The following is a 21,911-nucleotide window of genomic DNA, read 5'->3' as shown; positions in this document are numbered from 1 at the left end:
GATGAATCGATGAAACTCGACCATGACGCCATATGTGCTGAGTTCATATGCAGGAATGATCTGAGGACGAGTACATTTGCCATCAAAAATTAAGGTATGTTTCTCCAACTTTATTTATGTATTTGTTTTGTACCACTACTGACCTATACTCCGACTGAAATGACATTGTGATTGACGTTTCAGCAAGTCGAGGGGTAGGGGCTAGTCACCCTAGTTTGCATGATTTTCAGCTGTTTGCATTTTTCATTAACCTCACAATCTTTTTTTGTTTCTTGAAAGTTGTTATGCTATGAAGGGGATTTCCCAAGAATATGATGTCATAACTCAAAAGGCAAAGTATACGTGCATAATACACCTCTCCCCTTCAGCACTTGTGTTGTTCCATATAATTCTCATTGCATAGGTCATTTTAGATAGCTTAGAATTTAAGAATGTGATGTGAGAATTCCATTTCAGATTGTCTTGTAAGTAAACAAAGCAATTTTGTTTCAGTGAAAATTTTTTGTTTTTCCAAAGAAATATTTGGTTTTAATGGATATTTAATTTTGCTGTGTGTGGAATTGTAAAGTGGGTTTTTTTTTTTTTTTAAAAAAAAAAAAAAAAAAAGGGGGGTAATCAGTAGCTTATTCCTCATAAACCACTCTGAAATATTTTCATTTGTGACTTCAGCATACAGCCTAAAAGCATTTCTATTTCCACCTTCAATCAATACACTGGTGTCATCTGCAAATAGGACTGGTTTGTGGAGTGTCGAACATGTAGATGGAAACGCAAAGTTACCTGTCAAATGCTGTACCTAATAAAATGATTCTTGACCCCCCCCCCCAAAAAAAAATATTTTCAAGTCGGCGCCTCTGGGGTCAATCCGTACCAAGTGGCCCATGAAAAAACTAATATGTTGCTTGACCATCTCAGAAAGATTTTATATTTGCTGGGTGAATTCCCCAATATTTAATAGTCACAAAAATATATTTTTTTTAATTTGTTGTTTATTATTTCGAAATGGTGGCCATATTTGTTCTAGGCCGCATGCGTTTTTTCGTATTTGCAAGCAACTACATTTTTTACAATTATTCAGTAATGGATTGTCCTTAGCCTTTCAGATAAAATACATTTAGTTCAACACACTCTGGGCTACAAATTAACATCATTATCACTTAGCTGAATGTATTCTTTGTTATATTTTTAATAGTTCAAAGTTATCAGCCACAAATTTAAAAAAAACTCAATTTTTGAACAGTAGTTTTCCAAAGAAAGATTAATTTCCCAGCTTTAATATTTTTCTGCTCTTACACTGTATAGTATACTCACTTTTTATAGAGTATCAATGTTGAGCAGCTTACACTTAAAAAATACACTATTTTAAAAAATTGCTTTTTTTTTTATTTTTCCGTTTTGTGGCCTGCAATATCTTTGTTGGAGGAACAGATAAAAATCTGAAAATTTCACAGTTAACAGACCCTTACGATACCAAACTTCAGTATAAATTTCAACTTTGAGATTCAATTGGAAGTTATGGAAAAAAAGATTACAAACACAAGTCAAAAATACGTTTTTAACATCTGCAATATCTGGTAGGCTAATCAAATAAAGTATACCAATGCATAATGTAACACACCAAATTACACTAGATAATGATTATTTGTCAAAACAATGTTGTGGTAATTGTTTCAGCAGACTAACAATTGCATCTGCAAGCCTATACAAGTCTGATTGTTGTCTTCCTCCTTACACCAACAATTGTCTACTCACACTTATTTAGCTACAAGTTCTTAAAGTGTGCAGTTGAAAAATGGTGTCTCAGTGTTCTGTTTTGTGTTGTTATTAATGAAGCATGTCATAAAAGTGTGTATGGAGTGCATCCTAAAGACATTACTTTAATCGAAGATTACAGTGAAGAAGAAAAAGTGTTGTTTTACTTACGAGTCGGCCCAGAGGTCAACTCAACATGCAAGTGCCATGAAATGAAATACTTAAAACAATTTCATCACCTTTTTGGACAATCTTGCATTGACCTTTTTGAGAATCATAAGAAACCTATAACTAAAGGTCTGTGAGAAATAACATTTGATCATTATTCTAAAAATGAAAGCCCTTTTGTCAATCTCATACCAGGAAAATCATTGTGTCCAACACGTTATTATAAGATATTTGTAATTCAAAAGAAAAGCATAGTGAAACCTTAGATACAGAATTTTGAGACTTTTCAGCAGTTAAAAACAGTAGATACAGCTTGTGAAATCCAGAGTATATTGCCTGCTAGAGTAAAATTAGAAAACTAAGTCAAGATAAAATACCAAGAGCCTTGAATACAAAAACTGCGAAAGTGGCAGCTACAGTCGAAAAGAATTTGGAAGTTTCGTTTCAAAATACATATTGCACTAAAACAGATGGAAGTTCTAAAACTTCGCCAACCAAATATGATAATTTGATAGAAAAACTAAATGCAGTACTTCAAACAAAGAGGATAAAATTAAGATTATCAGTTTACTGCTGAATTCTAGGAGTCAAGCAAAAGTTAGTGATGAATTTAATGCGTCAGAATGCCTTGTTAAGTTAACAAGGCAACAGAGAATTTTACCAGCATTACAAAAGAAAAGTGCATCTAATTTGGTAGATGAAAACACAATCAATAAAGTTATTAAGTATTATGATGATGACAATAATAGCCATTTGATGTCTGGTAAAAGAGACTGTGTTCCTGTGAAAGAAAATGGTTCTAATATTCAAAGACAAAAAAAGGTTAATATTGTGTAATTTAAATGAACTACTCACTGAATTTTAAAAAAGAAAACCCTGAGATTAAAATAGGAAGATCAAAGTTTTGTGAGTTGAGAGAAGATGATGTATTGTTGCAGCGGCATCTGGCACACACAATGTTTGTGTTTGTTTGTATCAGAACGTAAAGTTGATGATAGATGGAGCCGATCTTAGAGTTGACTATAAAGACCTTTCGGAAGTTATGGTATACAATACTGACAGTTACAATTGCATGATCAAGGGAAAATGTGAAGACTGTCTAGGCAAATGTGCCTTACTTGACATGTTTGAAGAATCCGAAGAAGACGATTTGATTCCTGACAATATAAAATACAAACAATGGGTGACACAAGTCAGAACTGAAATGGTGATAGTCATAAAATCACGAGAAGAGTTTTTTGAAGTGTTGGTGGCTAACCTCGAAAATCTGAAAATGCATCATTTTATTGCAAAAGCTCAAAGAAAGTTTCGAAAGACAAAAACTAAACCTTGGCAGCTGATGAATGCTTAGTTCTTGCTGACTTTTTGGAAAATTATTCCTTTGTTGTTCAAGATGAAGTACAAGGGCACCACTGGGTAAACACACAGGTCACATTTCATCCATTTGTATTCTATTATAAAGATGAAGATAAACTAATGAGCCACAGCTTGTGTCATAAGTGACTACCTTGAACACAACACTTCAGCAGTGCACATTTTTCAACTAAAATTAACAAACTACATTAAACAGCACCACCCTTCCATAAAAAAAAACGGATTTACTTTTCAGACAGGGCAGCAAGTCAATATAAAAACAAACAAAAATTATTAACATCTCCTTTCATAAAGAAGATTTTGGGTTTGATGCAGAATGGCACTTTTTCACTTCATGCCATGGGAAGAATGCTTGTGATAGTGTCTGGGGTACAACAAAACGAGCTGTTACAAAAGCAAGTCGCAGCGGACCGATGACAATCATATCATAACACCTCAAGAAATGTTTGAATTCTGTAAAAAACTTATCAAAGGAATTACCTATGTTTTTGTACAATGTGAGGAAATACAAGAAGTCTATGACAGTGTCTTGAAGGAAAGGTACAACACTTGTCAGAAGATTAAAGGCACTCTATGTTTTCATTGTTTTGTACCCCATTCACACAACTTACTGAAGTGTAAGATCACATCAAATTCGCCTGATAGTGAACTTCATCATTGTGGAAAACTTGTACAACGAGTTCTTTAAAATAAAGACATAGTGGCTTGTGTTTACGATGAACAGTGGTGGATTGGCAAAGTTGATAATATTGACTGTCACAACCAAGATATATGCATACTTTATCACCCTCCAGGACCAAGAACATCTTTTAAACAAATTTAGAAGGATCAAGTTGGAATGCCACTTAAAAATGTACTAAGGAAGCTGTCTCCCATGGAATTTACAACTGTGACTGGGCAAACTTATAATGTAGGCTAACACACAAACTGAGTGAACAAATTTCACAAATGTTCAATGAGCGATGAACTAAAAACACATAACAAGAGAACAATATAATTTAATTAGCAGCCTTATTTCCAATAAAAAAGTAAGTAATCATAGATATGATTAAATTATGTACTGTAACTGATTTTATTCAATAAGCCTAGATATCACAGATGTTAAAATGTATTTTTGACTCGTGTTTGTAATTTTTTTCCTTAACTTCCAACTGAGTCTCAAAGTTGAAATTTATGCTGAAGTTTGATATCATAAAGGTCTATTTAACTGTGAAATTTTCAGATTTTTATCTGGTCCCCCAACAAAGCTATTGCAGGCCACAAAATGAAAACATTAAAAAAATCCATTTTTAAAATAGTGTATTTTTTTAAGTGTAAGCTGCTCACCATTGATACTCTAAAGTAACTATACTATAGATTGTAACAGCAGAAAAAATATTAAAGCTGAGAAATTAATCTTTCTTTGGAAAACTACTGTTCAAAAATTGATTTTTTTTTTTTAATTTGTGGATGATAACTTTGAACTATCAAAAATATATTAAAGAATACATTCAGTTGAAAGATAATTATGTTAATTTGTAGCCCAGAGTGTGTTGAACTAAATGCATTGTATCTGAAAGTCTTAGGACAATCCACTACTAAATAATTGTAAAAAATGTAGATGCTTGCAAATATGAAAAAATGCATGTGGCCTGGAACAAATATGGCCACCATTTCAAAATAATAAACAATAAATTTAAAAAAAATATATTTTTGTGACTACTAAACATTGGGGAATTCACCCAGCAAATATAAAATTTTTCTGAGATGGTCAAACAACCAATTATTTTTTCCTCGGAGCACTTCGTATGAATTGACCCAACATTATAACAAAAGAGGTAAAATGGTAGTTACTATGTCTATCCATCAATGTGCTCACATTCTGACAAGAAAGTAGTAGGCCTCAACAAAAAGATAAGAGTGAAATTCGTTTTTGGAACAGCAATAAGCTGGTTTATGAATTCAATGATTACTGGCAACTAGTTTTGGCCATGATACTATTTTCAAGTGAACATATTTATTTATTTATTTGTCCACACAAATCTCTCAGTAATACATATATCATACACAACATATTGGACAGAAAATCTTTTCATCTCTTGGTCTTCTAATGGCATGCCATTTAAATTTTTGTAACAAACTATATCCATATCATAAACAGTTACAAATCTGGGTACATACTGTACATTTATAACTTCTTACTATGATCGAAAGTTTGACTCTCATGTTCTCGTGCATAAGATAATGAGCGATTGAATAAATATAGTTTTGTAGTAGGTAGAATGCCATTATACTCAAAAGACCTAATTTGTAACTATTATATGTTACACCTCACTTGTCAGTCATTCCATTGCCTTTTGCCTTGCAGCCTGTACAATTTGTATGATAATCATGATTCATGAATCACCTGCCATCCATACTCCGTAGATATGTATCCGTTACATGGACATATCTGAACTGGGTCTGCACAGACAGCTAATGTTTGTATACACTAATTGCCCGATCTTACAATATTCTGATTATAACTGCTTCATTGCAAACAGTTAAGTCAGAAAGTTACAAACAAATGTACTAGGGAAACCTAAAAATTAACAATGACTATTAATTTGCAGAGATAAATATGGACAGCTCTGCACAAATTAAACGATCTGTGGAAATTCCTTGGTGTTACCAACAGCGCTTAACATAATTGCCATGGACTTCATACTTCAATCACTTGTGCATGAAAGTCTGGCAGCAGTGTGTTAACCAGCATAGAAATATACCAGGACTGCAGTGTTATTGTGTAAGCTACTGGAACAATGCACCCACAATCAACTAGTGGCTCATCAACAAAAGTAAGCAATACAACAAAGCTTGAAGAGTCACAAAACAACTCTCGCCCAATGCTCAAACAACTTAATGGCACTCCTCAAGGCTCTTTTGAGTTCTTACACTTGCATGCTAGTTCATCTACTCTTTAATGAAATCTGCAGTTGTCAGCTTCACAGAATTTATATACTGGCATGACAAGAAACAGAAATGATTTTCACATATGCCATGCATTCACGTGCAGAGTTCCAAGCAGAGCACTGAATTCTGATGCGTAAGTGTATACACTACAGCATACAATGTTAAATATTCCAATTCAGTTACTCAACACTGAGGTACACATCCTAAAAACTTTTGTATACTGGTTGCTACTGCAGGGAATAATGGCAAACTGGCTCTAAGCACTATAGGACTTAACATCTGAGGTCATCAGTCCCAGGGAATAATGCTCACTGTAGAGTACATAAGCATATATATATTCTCTCTACACATCCTTTTCCTCTGGCGAATATCAACTGTATAAATGTGTAATCTGCACTATTCGGTAAATGACAACTTATAATGAGGAAAAGTAGCAGCAGTCTTTCTTGAAGTAGTGATTTTTCGGTCACACGTTTACGGCCATTTTACTACATACAATACTGCTAATGTCCTCGATTACTATCAAAACCTGCATATTATCTGCATTAACATAATTGATAGCTGGTGCTAGTAGTTTCTATCTGCGCAAGTGTCTTCGTCCTTTATTAGTGATAAGTATGTTGTGTATAACGTAATTTGAAAAAGATTGTTTCAGTTAATTTGTAGACCTTTTCCTGCTATAGGTTACCTCTGTCGTCCCACGTTCATTAAAATAAATTATTTGTTCAGATTTTTAATACCGTATCTGTACCAAATTAACAAGTACAAATTTTGTTAAATATAAATTACACAAACTTTCCACAGCAAATCACACTGTTTAGAGTGGGGTGAGAATAAGATTTTGTTTACAGAATAAACGTAACACAAAAGCAGCATAAATATTCCCTTACACTGCCATCCAAAACTAATAGTAGGACCACTGCCAACTTCATATTTACAACCATGCAATATTCGTTTACAAACAATTGTTCATAATTATTTAACAGGTGTTTGTTGCTTTTGGAAATTAATTGCATTTCTGGATTGTATTGTCTATCGTCTGTTACATACGGCAACAACGGTTATTTATTGCAGTTTATTTTCCTTAATGTAATACCTCTGTCTGTTTTAACCCTGAATAATCACTTAAAATGGCAACCTCATTTGGTTGCACATGACAGACAGAGGGTTTTGATTTTTTCCCGTCGGTCAGCTGATTTCAACTGATCTCGATCTTACACCTGCTTCCTTATTTCATTTTTGACCGCTCATTCGTCAACAATTTTCGCCAACGCTTCATATGACAGATGTAATCTATGTACTTACTTCTACGTTTACAGTTGTAAAAGCTTGAAAATATCACCTGTCGATTAAACATTACTATTTTCTGATTAGCCTCATTTCATGATACTAATAAGTATACTTTTTTTGCGTGACTGTCAAGTAATTGCTTATTGCTTACGACACACCAGCGATTATACTGCCGCAGATATTTCATTTGCGTTTACTTCGGCAAAGAAGATCGAAGTGTATAAAATGGTTCATGACTGATACTAAATTATATTTAATAATAAGCTGATGAGTGTTACTGAGGAATGAAAACAACTCATGTCCGAATCTACGACAGCAATGGGCATTCCAGTGCCCTCAGAGGTGTAAAATGTCTATGAACAGACGGAAGGTGAGTGTGAGAGAGGCGGACGGGTGACACATTTTGTGCTGTCAATGTTGACAATGTGTAATTTTATACATCTTTTCATACACTGAGAAATTCGACAAGATGACGTTTCTGACAACAGCAGTGAAAGTCCGTTTTATTTTAATTTTTGCCTGATGTAAAATTATGTTTCAGTATCTGACACATTAGTTCAGTGCCATGCAAAGTCGCTGTTATTACTAAATGCCGAAGACGGTCAGGTTTTTTTTTGTATGAAAATAAAGTATTTGCGAGAATCCATATGTGGTGGGCACTTGGCTATATACAATTTATTTAAAGATCTGCACATTTATCACTGATGATTCACTATCTGCAGTTGCCCAAACCGAAGTTTGAAACCGTTAATTTTAACGGTGATACCCTCCTACACATTAACCTTGCAATTGTGTGGATTCATGAGGCGTTTTTTTTCCCCCCAAGTACTTATATGTAGGACCAGTGGCAAAGGAAGCTAGATTTAAATTTGTCACATATTGGCACGAACCGCGTTTATTTTGTAAAGTTATTACATCATACTAGAAATAATCCAAAATTTCACATTTTAGTACGCCCATTATATTTAATTTTGACTTGGACATTTCCGTATTTTACCCAACAGTAGCTGTTGGTTCGTGATTTCTGTGCCTTCACTGATTTTTGATAATATGAACAAATCTTTGTAAGCAATCTAGCTGATCAGTGAAGTAACATAACGGGTCAAATTAACCTTGGCTGTTTGTTCACAACTCTATCAATCAATAGATAACATGTCATAAAAGACATTTCCTTCTCCTCCCCCCTCTCTCCACCATCATGTTCACATTTATGCAAATAGTGTACAACTGTCACAGAGCTTTCCAGGTTTGTCCTAAATTTACTCATGTTTATAACACAAATATAGCAATTTTTGAAAAGTTAAATTTTCTTTACTCTTTTATATGTTCTTTTCTGTTGCATAATAGTTCATAAACTTGTTTTTTTTTCTTTAAATTACAGATAAGAGGCTGATTATTTTCCCCGAAGTGCAGCTTTCAAGTTGGGCAGCAATGGCCAGAGATCAAGTTGTTCTGAGCTTTCATGATACACTGTTGCACAGATCTGACATTGAGCTATTAACAGGTCCATACTGGTTAAATGATACACTTATAAGTTTTTATTTTGAATACTTGCAAAGGGTGTTATTCATGAATCAAAAAGATTATTTATTCATTGGACCGGAAGTAACACAATGTCTGAAGGTATCACCATTTGAGGAAATAAATGTGTTTTTGGACCCACTAAATGCAAAAGAATATAAATATATTTTCCTTGCATTGAATGATTCTGACATAGTTGAGACAACTGGTGGTACCCACTGGAGTTTACTAGTTTACTGCAAGCTGGAAGATACATTTTTCCATTTTGATTCTTCTTCTGGCTTTAATAATCATCATGCAAAAGTACTGGCAGATGGGCTTTCAAAGTATTTCTCTCCAATTGCTAAATCAGTCTTTATTGAAGCACCATCTCTCCAACAGACCAATTCTTATGACTGTGGGGTTCATTTACTGTGTAATGTCGATCACATTATAGGGATGTCTAAACAATGTAAGAGCTTAAGAGACATTGGTTTAGTAAACAGAATGATTGTAAATACAAAGAGAATGGAAATTTTGGACTTGATTGAAACTCTTTCAGAAAAGAGGGAATAAATATCTTATGTACATTGTGTGTATATTATCTGATTTATTGTACCCGTTGTATACCATGCATGGAATTGTACATTAAGAAAAAACTGCACATACATGCCTACAACTACATTAGGCCTGTTGATATGCTGTATCAGCCAATGGATTTGAAAGATTAAGCTATACTAGATACTAGAAAGACAGAATGCTTCTGCAATATTAGATGGGTGCCATTAGTGAGAAGGATTAAAAAAAAAAATACTAGATCTAATTTGTTGATAAATATTCTGATGTTTATGCTTGGGGGGTGGGGCATATTTGGTGTAGCAATAAGTCAAAAAATATCAGAAGGAATACCTTTTATCTATACTAATACAAAGATTCCCATTAATACAGGAGAATTTTGGGCATTAGGGAGATGCCTTATTGCCATCAGCGTGTGTGCGCATCTAAAGGCCCTGTGTTTTCATGTAGGATCCTGATGGATAAGTAGTTACTATTAGATGTTAACTGTTTGGCTATGAATTCTTATACTTAGGTGTTCTGGTTTAGTAATACTGTGATAATTAATGTGATTGTAAGTTAGGAAATATTCATTTAATGCCCTCTGAGTAATTTATGCATCTCTATTCTATACTTTGTACAAAATCTTACCTGACTGAATATTCAAAACAGGGAAACTATCATGGAACATGTGTTAATTTCATTTTTAGATGCAAAAGTTATAGTGCAGACATGGAGTAGGATGCTTCATTATTTCATGTTTGCAATTAACTCAGTAAATGAGGAGGATGTTAATCAGTTGGACACCTGAGTAAGCACATGGGCCATGTCTTATACTGACTTCTAAGAAAAATGCACTAATGGTTTTTTTAACTGCAAATAATAGAAATAGCACATAAGAAAACATCACTTCATTAGATTTGATAGGATTGTTTGTTTGTTTAAGAATAATAATAATTACAGAATGCATTACGTAATACAGCTTCACTGGTGAAAGGCGTCTTGGTCTTTCCTTCATGCCATATACAGAATATTAGTTAAAACAAAAGAAATGCAGCAGCCCATTACGTTAATGCTCACCGCCACTTAAACACAACATATGGTCATCTATAACATGCGTAAAGACTTCAAAAGTCCCATACAATTAATAAATGGAGAAAACAGCTCTTCATTTGATGGCAAATCCTTATATACAGCTACTATTATCTGTCCATATAAACAAATATCAGATATATTATGAAAAGGAAACTTGCTACTCACCATATAGCAGAGATGCCGAGTCACAGATAGGCACAACAAAAAGACTGTCACTCTACACTATATGGTGAGTAGCAGCTTTCCTTTTCATAATATTGTTACATTCCATCTTGGACTTTCCATTGTTTGCAATATCAAATATAATCAATTTAGGAATAAAGGAGACCACTCTCTCTCTCTCTCTCTCTCTCTCTCTCTCTCTCTCTCTCTCTCTCTCTCTCTCTCTCTCTCTCTACAGGGATTGCATTTCGGCAGGTGGACTACAGTAAAGTACAAATTGTGTTGGGTTGGGTGAATAGAGGGAGAGAGACAGGTGTTAGGAGAACTAAGGGTGGGGTGCAGGTTGTGTCAGATGTGGTATGTACAGGGAGGGGGGGGGGGGAGGGGAGAGGCAAGAAGAGGCATTGGAGGTGGGTAACTAGCACGTTGGAGGGAGGCAGCAGGTTTGTTGTCTAGGAATGTAGGAGGGAGGAGTAGTAGGTGCAGTCTAGGTATGGATGCTGGAGCCAGTGGGTTGCAGTGCACAGAGAAGGTGACATGGACTGGGAGGGAGTGACAGGACAGAGGAAGGGAAAACTGTTGTGTGGAAGGTGTGGGGCAGTGAGTTAATGGAGACTGAGGCAAGGAGGCTTATGGAATCAAAGGATGTATCGCAAGGACTCCTCCCGCCTGTGTAGTTCAGAGAAGCTGGTGTTGGAGGAACCAGATGGCCCAGGTTGTGAAGCAGCCTTTGAAACCAATCATGTTGTGCTCAGATGCCTGTTGTGACATTAGGAGGCCAACTTTGTTCTACGCCTCAGTTTGGCAGTGGCAATTGATTCCAGTGGACAGCTTGTTGGTAGTCATACCAACGAAAAAGCTGTGTTCTGATTGCAACAGAGTTTGGTATACGACATGACTGCTTTCACAGATTTTCCAGTCACTGCTGGTGTAGGATGAGCCCATGACAGGACTGGAGTAACAAGTGGGTTGGGGGGTTGAGCAAGTCTTGCACCAACATGTTCCAGAGGGATATGATCCCTGTGGTAAGGTGTGGGGAGTGTCATAAGGATGGACCAGGATGTTGTGTAGGTTAGGTGGGTGATGGACTACCATTTTAGGATGTGTGGGAAAGATGTGTACAATGTCCTTCATTTCTGTGCATGATGATAGATAATCAAAGACGTGGGAAAGGATATGGCCAAGTCGTTCCAGTCCAGGGCGACAGTGGATGATGAGTGGGAGTGCTCATTTATAGCTGAGACTTTGGGCTGGTTGGAGGATTTGGGGTGTGTGAGGATATGGCAGGGGAAATCTGTTTGCAGGCTGGTTTGGGGGCTCATGGCTGTCTGTGAAATACCTCGTGAGACCTTCAGCATACTGGGAAAAGGAGTTATTGTCACTGCAGATGTGCTGTACATGGTTGGCCAAGCTGTATGGGAATGATTTTTTTGGTGTGAAAGATATGACAGCTGTCAAAGTGCAGGTACTGTTTTGGTGGTTAGTGGCATCCACCTATTCCAATCTGGCCTCACCTTCCTTCCCCAGGTGCCTTCCTATGAACATTACTGTCTTAGAAATTCAAAATATCCTGACCTAATCATTCTCCCTGCAAGCAAAGACTCCACCACAGTTGTGGTGAATCACAGTGACTATCTGAAAGAAGGTTTCTGCCAACTGTCTGACTGCTCTACCAACATCATTTGCCTTAGTGATCCCATCTCAGAAGCCCAGCATAACTTCCAATCTCTACTGTAATCCTTAGGCCCATCTCAGAACCTTTCCCGAGACAATCCTTCTCCTCATCCCAAGACACCCTGCACATCATCCTTCTACATGCTTCCCAAAAACCGAAAACTCAATAATCCTGGACACCCTACTATAGCTAATTATTATGCTCCTACTGAAAGAATTTCAGCACTTATTGACCAACACCTCCAAGCAGTTGCCAGAACCTGGCCTTTGATATCAAAGACAGTCACCACTTCCTTGGCCACCTTTCCAACATCCACACACCTTTACCTCCTGGATCCCTATTTATCACTGTTGTTGCCACCTCACTATACATCAGCATCCCGCATTTCTATGGTCATGCCATTATCAAACACCACCACTCCCAACGACTTTCAGACTCTAAACCCATTACCTCATCATTCCTCTTACACCTTACCAGACATAACTATTTCTCTTTTGAGGGGAAGGTATAAAAACAAACCCGTGGCACAGACATGGGCACCCACTTGACACCCTCGAGTGCCAACCTTTATTATGCCATTTAGAGGAAACGGTCCTAACCTTCGAAACTTCGAACCTCTTGTCTGGTTCAGGATTCATTGATAGTATCTTCATGATCTGGGCTCAGTGCCAAAACGTCCTAACCTCATTTGTGCGCAACCTTGACATCTCCTTTCACATCTCCTTCAGCCGGTACTCCTGAACCCAGCCTGTCGCCTTCCTGGATGTTGATCTCCACCTCTCTGATGTCTTATGTCCATTTTTAGCCCACAAACCACTGTCACTAACTACATTTCAACAACAATCCCTTCCATGCCAAAAAATCTCTCTCATACTGCCTGGCCAACTGTGGACAGTGTATCTGCTGTGACAAGAACTCCTTCCCCCGTATGATGAAGGTCTCACAAGTGCCTTCACAGGCATGCACTTCCCTTCCCCCCCCCCCCCCTAAAACTAGTCAGCAAACAGATTTCCCATACCATAACCTCACACATCCCTAATCCCCCCACCCCATGCCACCCATTCCCACTCTGGACTGGAACAACTATATTTCACCAGGGTGTTGATAATCTGATATCATGCTCAGTAATGAGGGATGTCATATCCAAGATATTTTACACCTCTCCTAAAGTGGGGTCCCATCACCCACCCAACCTACACAACATCCTACTCCATCCTTATGCCACTCCTAGTCCCCTTGCCACGAGGATTATATCGCTGTGGAAGATCCATGTGCAAGACCTGCCCAATCCATCCACCCAGCACTTGAAACTCAAGTCCTGACGTGACACAGGCTTATCCCATCCCATCAGTGGCAGGGCCCCCTATGAAAGCAACAGTGTCATATACCAACTGTGCTGCAAACAGCCATCCACCATAATGAATGGCCACTGTCAAACTGTAGGCAAGAACAACCAACGGCACAATGTGCAGCTGAACAGAACATACTGGATTTCAATGGCTGCTTAACAATGCGGGCCATCTGGATCCTCTCCTTAACCACCAGCTTTTCTGAATTACACAAAAGGGACTTGTCTTTGCATCTCATTCTTCACTCCTGTAACACTCCTGGTGTCAGTCTCCTTTAACCTGCTGTTCCCACACCCTCTACCAAATGGTTTCCACTTCCTCCGCCCTGTCGCCTCCCTCCCAATCCATGTCACAACCACTGTATGCTGCACCCCATGGCCTGTAACGACCATGCATCACACCACTCCCAATCCATGTCACAACAACTGTATGCTGCACCCCACGGCCTGCAACAACCATGCATCACATACCTTGTCCATGCACCTACTACTCCTCCATCTTGTATTCTTAGTCAACAGACCTGTAGCCCTCTTCTTGACCTCTCTTTCCCTCCACTCACCTGACCCTATTTCTGCTAAAGCGCAATCCCGTTTTTCTGAAATCCAACAAGTTTTCTTTCTTTTTTATGTGTGCCTGTCAGCGGTTCAGTGTTTCTACTATCCAATGAGTGGTTGCCTTTACACCTATATTATGTACAGCCTACCAGAACTTATCTACTATATAAAATAATAACGAACCTGGCAGTGTTTCGCAGTTGCTAAATATGTATGGGAATTTGCCATATGCCCTAATCTTTGTTCTCCCCTCTCTCTGTGCAATTCCTCCTCTCCCCTCTCTTTGTCCATTCCCTCCTCCTGCTGTTAGCAAAAATCTCAAAAAATTCTTGACAGACTTAATTCAAATTTTTACATGACACTCTGTCTACCACCACATCCTCCTCCCCCTCTCTCCTCCATCTGTTCCTTCCATCTATCTACCCTATCTACGTCCAACCCCCTGGCCTCGTCTCTGTCCATTTGACCCCCCCCCCCCCTTCTCTCTCTCTCTCTCTCTCTCTCTCTCTCTCTCTCTCTCTCTCTCTCTCTCTCTCTCTCTCTCCCCTCCTATCCCTCTCTCTCTCCCCCTTGCCACCAAGACTAGAGAGAGAGGCCAGGGGGTTGGACGTAGATAGGGTAGATAGATGGAAGGAACAGATGGAGGAGAGAGGGGGAGGATGTCTCTGTCTACCGCAACCAACGGTTGCTTCGTCAGGAAAGAGGGAAGGAGAGGGAAAGACGAAAGGATGTGGGTTTTAAGGGAGAGGGTAAGGAGTCATTCCAATCCCGGGAGCGGAAAGGCTTACCTTAGGGGGAAAAAAGGACGGTTGTTATCAAAAATCTCAAAAAAGTTTTTCATTGATTTATTTCAAATTTTTACAAGATACTGTAATAAATGTTCAAATGGACAAAGGCCACACACACACATATATATATATATATATATATATATATGTGTGTGTGTGTGTGTGTGTGTGTGTGTGTGTGTGTGTGTGTGTGTGTGTGTGTGTGTGTGGCCTTTGTCCATTTGAACATTTATTACAGTATCTTGTAAAAATTTGAAATAAATCAATGAAAAACTTTTTTGAGATTTTTGATAACAACCTTCAACAACAAATTTTGTTTGTATAGTACTGTAGATTTTATTTATACTTTTAGATACATAAATAGGATAAAAATCTGTAGCCTATGTCAGTCTGTATATTTATTAGAGTATCACGTAAATATATGAAGTAAATCGGGCAAGAACTTTTTGAGATTTTTGGTAACAATTTATTTCACGAAGGTTCAGTTTGTGTGAATTATCGTCTGATTGTGACATAGACACTAGAAAAAAATTGGACAGTGCCTACAGTGTGCAAGATACATACAAGTTTAAGCACTTTTTGTGCTATCTTCAATGGATTATTATTATTATTATTATTTACTACTACTACTACTACTACTACTGTTAATAATATTCTGCTTCACATATTGCTGTCAGTTATTTTATGCTGGTAGTGTCTTGGTGTTGTCTTCCTCTTTGCCATTATGCTGTCTTTCTCTTTACCATTATATTAGACATGTTCACTATTCCACTTGTATTTTATATTATCATGAAAATACTAAGTTTTTGCCATCAGCTCAAGTGTTATGCTCTCAAGTATTTCTTTGCACAGAAACTAACTAGAGCTACAATATTACAAAGATAATTACAGATGTTAGGTTAATAAGGAACACAAGGGGGAGAAAAAGAAGAATAGTTACATATTTACAACAGGTCAGTGCATGGACAAAAGTGTACTACTCAAAACGATATTACTGCAACAGGCCATCATTGGAAACACCTGTTGACATTACAGTAAACAAGTACAGTTGCAACTAAGGAAAACACATCACACTGTCAATGCTTTCAGGTCAGTGAAGCATAGACTATCAAACCTGATTACACACTCACCCATGATAAGTCAGCCAAAGTGCCCTCACTCTCAGCTGCAATAATATTGTGGTCAACTAATACACTGCTTGGGAACAAAATAATTGGATATTATTGTTGCTCAACATAAGAAAGCAAATATTTAAGAATAACCAATGTTTGAGAAACTACCCAGATGACAAATCTGTGCTCCAGAGAAATATGTGGCAGTTAACGAATCTATGAACATACAGAACTTTATATGAAAGTTACTTTTTATATCACCAAAAAAAGCTGCTATTAAATAGTTCTTGACTTTGCTGAGACTAGTTTTGAGATGGTATTTTCACATGGTGGTCTTTACCGATAAAGTGGTGTAAACAATAGACCAGTGTGGCCATGATTACAATGTACTTCAAATATAAGCACTGCCTAACAAAACAAAAGAAGTACCCTGATGCTATTGTTGTATATCAATGTAACTTCATGGACGTACACACGATTGATGGGTCTAAATAATTAGAGCTGCAGTTCTCTGTGACAAGAAGAATGGCCACCAGAGAACGTTAATTTTGTTCATCTTTAGTGTTGTTATCAGACCTGGTAGGGTGTATGAGGGGTGGAAACAATGTTAAGTTGAGCGATCATTGTAAAGGGCACAGGTGTGCTGCATACACATGTGAGACAGCATTATCAGCATGTGACCTTTTGGAAGGGGGCCTCTCATTTTGAGTCTCCATTTGGCAGGCTGGTCAAATTATGCAATATTCAAGTTTGTGGGGCACTTGGCTGTGACAGTGGTCAGATGTTGGACTACAAGGGAACTTGAATAAAAGGATTCCTGTAACACTCTTGTCGTCCTGCACAATTGGTCAGACAAAAGCAGTAGCTGGACTACAGAATTATCATCCCAGCTGTTGACTGTGATTAATGCCACATCACAAACTGCTGCATTTGCAGTGGTCCATGACCAGGAAGCATGAACAGTTGATGAATGGCTTCTTGATGTCATGGTGTGGGAAACCATGGCACGACTTCATGGCTGGTAGTGACTGAGGGAACTCTGATGGCACAGTACTTCAAGGACAACCTATGTCATATGTTATATCTCATGTGACAGTTTTGTGTTGCTGATTTTCAGTGTACAGTACTCACCCACACATGGCATGTGCTGAACTGTGTGATGTTAAGGTACTCTGTAGTAAGCAAGATCCTCAGATATGTCCCAAATGGAAAGTGTGGGACAGGTCGGACAACAACTGTGTCCCAGTGCCATCCCAGATGTCAAGGACCAAGTTACAGCAGCTATGGACCGGCTTACGATATGAGAGAATCAAAAGCTTTGTGACACCCCTCCCAACCAAATCAGGCCTGAGAGGGTGTTACATTCTGTTGATAAATGGGGTCATACTGCCAAGTTCTTTGTAAATTTGACTTGATTTTCTGATCTCTGAAATAACATCATATACCCTCTAAAGCTGTGAAGTTTCATTTTCTCTCCTCTCCCTTCTGAGTGCTTAACTTTTTTGTCAGGAAATGTATTTAACACTGTGGAAGCAAGTGGGCATATGGTAGACATCTTATACAGAACACAATATTACATACACAAGGAACATGAAACTCATTTACCATTGCATAATAGGATTACATGTTCACTTGTTTTGCACCCAATCTAGAGCTGTGTGCCCATTTTCTTCCACAGTGTTGGGTATACAAGATGTAAATGATAACTGTATAAGCATACCACAGTGGTGTAGGTGAATTAAAGATGAACAGATTGGTATAGTTGAGGTGGTTTATGCCACTGCTGAATAAGTCACTAGAATAACTGGTCATTTGCTGTTCAAAAATTCTCATTTATTGATAAGTTTTGGGCACAGTCCATCATCAGAAAATCTGCCAAGGAAAAATACAAAGCCATAAATCTAAGTATAAATTACAAAAGCCACTTAGAGTAAATTTGAAGAGACACATCAGAGAGTGCTCGCAAAGAAAATACACTAGAAAGAGAAGTCAATGCAGAGTGTGGAGTCACTTGTATCCGTTGTCAGCAGCAGAACTAAACTGATTACAAAATGTCACCAGGTGGCATGAATACATCAGAACAGAGGTGCTATATTGTGCCACAGAAAGAACTGGAACAATCAAATATTGAAACCAAAAAGTGTGTGGTAGAAAAAAGATCTAAATATGACCTAAAAATATAAAAGCAAAAGTATACACAGTAGTGCATAAATATCACACAAGATTCAATTAATGGCTTTACAAAACTTAGTTGGCAGGAAGTGCTGCCAGGCAGCAGGAATGAGTTAATACAGTGACCCTACATGTGACCACATAAGTAAATGGACAGCTTAATAATGAAAATAAAATAGACATTGAAAACTCTGACAAATAAGCTATTTGTATGGTAATGTAGTTTTCTGTTCCCTTCCAGGTTGATTGTGGTAAGATACCAAACCATAGGAATGCTTGATTTCTGTGGCTGCCCTCAAACTCTGCTATCATATGCGTTTCCATCCAGCCTCCATAACTCTTGCGCTGGCTGCAAGATGGCTACTGGCAGAGTATAAACCACAACCATTGTAATAAGGTAAAATGTCCATGACGTGATAGTGCTTGAAGTGATAGTGACAGGCACGCTTGCCATGGATACTCACCAAAAATCAAGCACCCCAAGGGTGAGAGGCAAGAGACTCACTGATATCAAGCATCCTGAAGGAACAGAAAACTTTTACATCCATGTCATTGTACCTGTATCATGCTAATTGTCGTTTCTAACCAGACATTGAAACGGCTAACCATAATGCACTGTACAGTCAAATTTGCAACCCTAAAGATAATTTTGACCATAAATATTAACTGTCGAAACAGAAAGGTTTACATTTACATTGTAAATGAAATGTAGAATCAAATGCGTCACTTCTTAATTGCAAAAACAGGCACACTTGATATTTGTCAATTACAGCACCATCTACCACAAGTGGAAAATATAGTTTGAGGAAATCGTACTAATTTTTGGCACACAATCTGAATATCCAATAAAAAGGGGGGTGGGTGCTCCCATTTAAAAATGCAAATCTAACCGTGCCAGTGTATGAGAGATAGTTAGGAAGTGTCTAGATGTAGCACAGACAGATGTCTGCTTTATTAATATTAACTTCTCACCTAGAATGTTTTTATTTTTTCATATGATGCATCATTTTTGAAATATTTAGTTGTTTCAAGTTAAAACATACAAATACAGAAAATGAATAGTTTGGTAACTGAGATCCTAGTTATACTTAACAACTACAAGACACAGTATAAATTTTGCCCTTTGTAGGGATAGTTAAGATCCGCAGGGAAGAGTTGTCAGTGTGGCAACCAACTGACAGTACAATAACAAGAGTTGTTCAATTATTTCTACGGGCACACTATAGTGCCACTGTTCTTATGCATTCACGTGACGTAATGGCATCTACCGGTTGAGTTCTGATGCTGATGGCAGATAGATGCAACTATATACTGTGTATGAAGACTTCTCTTCTTGGTATGTTCTCTCTTTGAGCATTCGTTGTTGTTGTTGTGGTCAACATTCTTTATTACACCTTTTGTAAATTTACTGTAAATGACTTTCTTCATTTATGTTGGATTTATGGGTTTGCATTTTTGCTTGGCAGATGTTCTGATAGGCTTAACATGAGAAGAGGCACCAATGTTAGCAATGAATAGGGGATCATGGAGGAATTTTATAAGGAGGACTATGCTCCAGACTGAATGCTGAACGGCATAATCAGTCTTAAATGATGATGATGATCTGATGGTGGACTGTGCCCAAAACATGTCAATAAATGAGAATTTTTGAACAGCAAGTGACCAGTTATTCTGTAATGTATTCAGCAGTGGCATAAGTCTCCTCAAGTTTGTATCATGGTCACAGGCCTAGTGGCAACTTCACGTCACACCTGCAGTCTATTGAGCCATGAAACAGCCTCAAATTGGTGTACAAAAGCCATCTAAGCTACAGGGCATGCAAGCCACATGAGATTTTGGCTAAAATTGACCTTAAATATTTTAAAAGTCCCTGGCCTTGCACTTACACAGTGTAAAATTGACATTTGTGTAAATTTTGCCTCAAAATATCATGACTTTTGACAGTATAAAATTAACAATTAAGTCATTCTGTTTGTCCGCCCTTCTTACTAGATGCTAGGAAAGTTTAAATTTAACTTTAGTGTAATAGCTGACTAAGCCAGTGGCATGAGAGAGCAACAGGGTATTGAAAATCTTATGTGACATTCACGCGCTATAGTTTAGATGACCTGTAGATTAAAACTGAAGAAACTGCAAAAAGGTGGGCATTTAAGGAGATGGGACCTGGATAAACTGAAAGAACCAGAGGTTGTACAGAGTTTCAGGGAGAGCATAAGGGAACAATTGACAGGAATGGGGGAAAGAAATACAGTAGAAGAAGAATGGGTAGCTTTGAGGGATGAAGTAGTGAAGGCAGCAGAGGATCAAGTAGGTAAAAAGACGAGGGCTAGAAGAAATCCTTGGGTAACAGAGGAAATATTGAATTTAATTGAGGAAAGGAGAAAATATAAAAATGCAGTAAATGAAGCAGGCAAAGAGGAATACAAACGTCTCAAAAATGAGATCGACAGGAAGTGCAAAATGGCTAAGCAGGGATGGCTAGAGGACAAATGTAAGGATGTAGAGGCCTATCTCACTAGGGGTAAGATAGATACTGCCTACAGGAAAATTAAAGAGACCTTTGGAGATAAGAGAACCACTTGTATGAACATCAAGAGCTCAGATGGAAACCCAGTTCTAAGCAAAGAAGGGAAAGCAGAAAGGTGGAAGGAGTATATAGAAGGTCTATACAAGGGCGATGTACTTGAGCACAATATTATGGAAATGGAAGAGGATGTAGATGAAGATGAAATGGGAGATACGATACTGCATGAAGAGTTGGACATAGCACTGACAGACGCGAGTCGAAACAGGGCCCTGGTAGTACACAACATTCCATTAGAACTACTGATGGCCTAGGGTGAGCCAGTCCTGACAAAACTCTACCATCTGGTGAGCAAGATGTATGAGACAGGCGAAATACCCTCAGACTTCAAGAAGAATATAATAATTCCAATCCCAAAGAAAGCAGGTGTTGACAGATGTGAAAATTACCTAACAATCAGTTTAATAAGCCACAGCTGCAAAATACTAACACGAATTCTTTACAGACGAATGGAAAAGCTAGTAGAAGCCGACCTCAGGGAAGATCAGTTTGGATTCCATAGAAATACTGGAACACGTGAGGCAATACTGACCTTATGACTTATCTTAGAAGAAAGATTAAGGAAAGGCAAACCTACGTTTCTAGCATTGGTAGACTTAGAGAAAGCTTTTGACAATGTTGACTGGAATACTCTCTTTCAAACTCTAAAGGTAGCAAGGATAAAATACAGGGAGCGAAAGGCTATTTACAATTTGTACAGAAACCAGATGGCAGTTATAAGAGTCGAGGGACATGAAAGGGAAGCAGTTGTTGAGAAGGGAGTGAGACAGGGTTGTAGCCTCTCCCCGATGTTATTCAATCTGTATATTGAGCAAGCAGTAAAGGAAACAAAAGAAAAATTCGGAGTAGG

The 21,911-nt window shown here is 37.8% G+C and overlaps 2 protein-coding genes across 3 annotated transcripts in view; one reads left to right on the top strand and one right to left on the bottom strand.

The window, feature by feature from the left end:
• LOC124595256 (disks large homolog 5) overlaps nt 1-7,654 on the bottom strand; it is a 172,063-nt gene extending 164,409 nt beyond the window's left edge. The window contains exon 1 of the mRNA XM_047133923.1: nt 7,531-7,654. The gene's annotated coding sequence lies outside the window, so the exon portion shown is untranslated. The remainder of the gene's footprint in view (nt 1-7,530) is intronic.
• A 30-nt stretch (nt 7,655-7,684) lies between these two features.
• LOC124595257 (sentrin-specific protease 8-like) lies at nt 7,685-9,614 on the top strand. Of its 2 annotated transcripts, none has more exons than XM_047133924.1 (2): nt 7,685-7,885; nt 8,897-9,614. In XM_047133924.1, exon 2 carries the CDS (start codon nt 8,947-8,949, stop codon nt 9,589-9,591), a length of 645 nt encoding a protein of 214 aa, XP_046989880.1. In that variant the 5' UTR covers nt 7,685-7,885; nt 8,897-8,946; the 3' UTR covers nt 9,592-9,614. The 2 variants fall into 2 exon arrangements, with proteins under 2 accessions (XP_046989880.1, XP_046989881.1); XM_047133925.1 differs by lacking the exon at nt 7,685-7,885 and adding an exon at nt 7,896-8,761.
• The last annotated feature ends 12,297 nt before the right edge of the window (nt 9,615-21,911 follow it).

This window comes from Schistocerca americana, chromosome 2 (assembly GCF_021461395.2).
Source record: "Schistocerca americana isolate TAMUIC-IGC-003095 chromosome 2, iqSchAmer2.1, whole genome shotgun sequence".
Lineage (NCBI taxonomy): Eukaryota > Metazoa > Arthropoda > Insecta > Orthoptera > Acrididae > Schistocerca > Schistocerca americana.
Note: the sequence above shows the minus strand (reverse complement) of the source record. Positions and strands in the feature narration are given on the sequence as shown.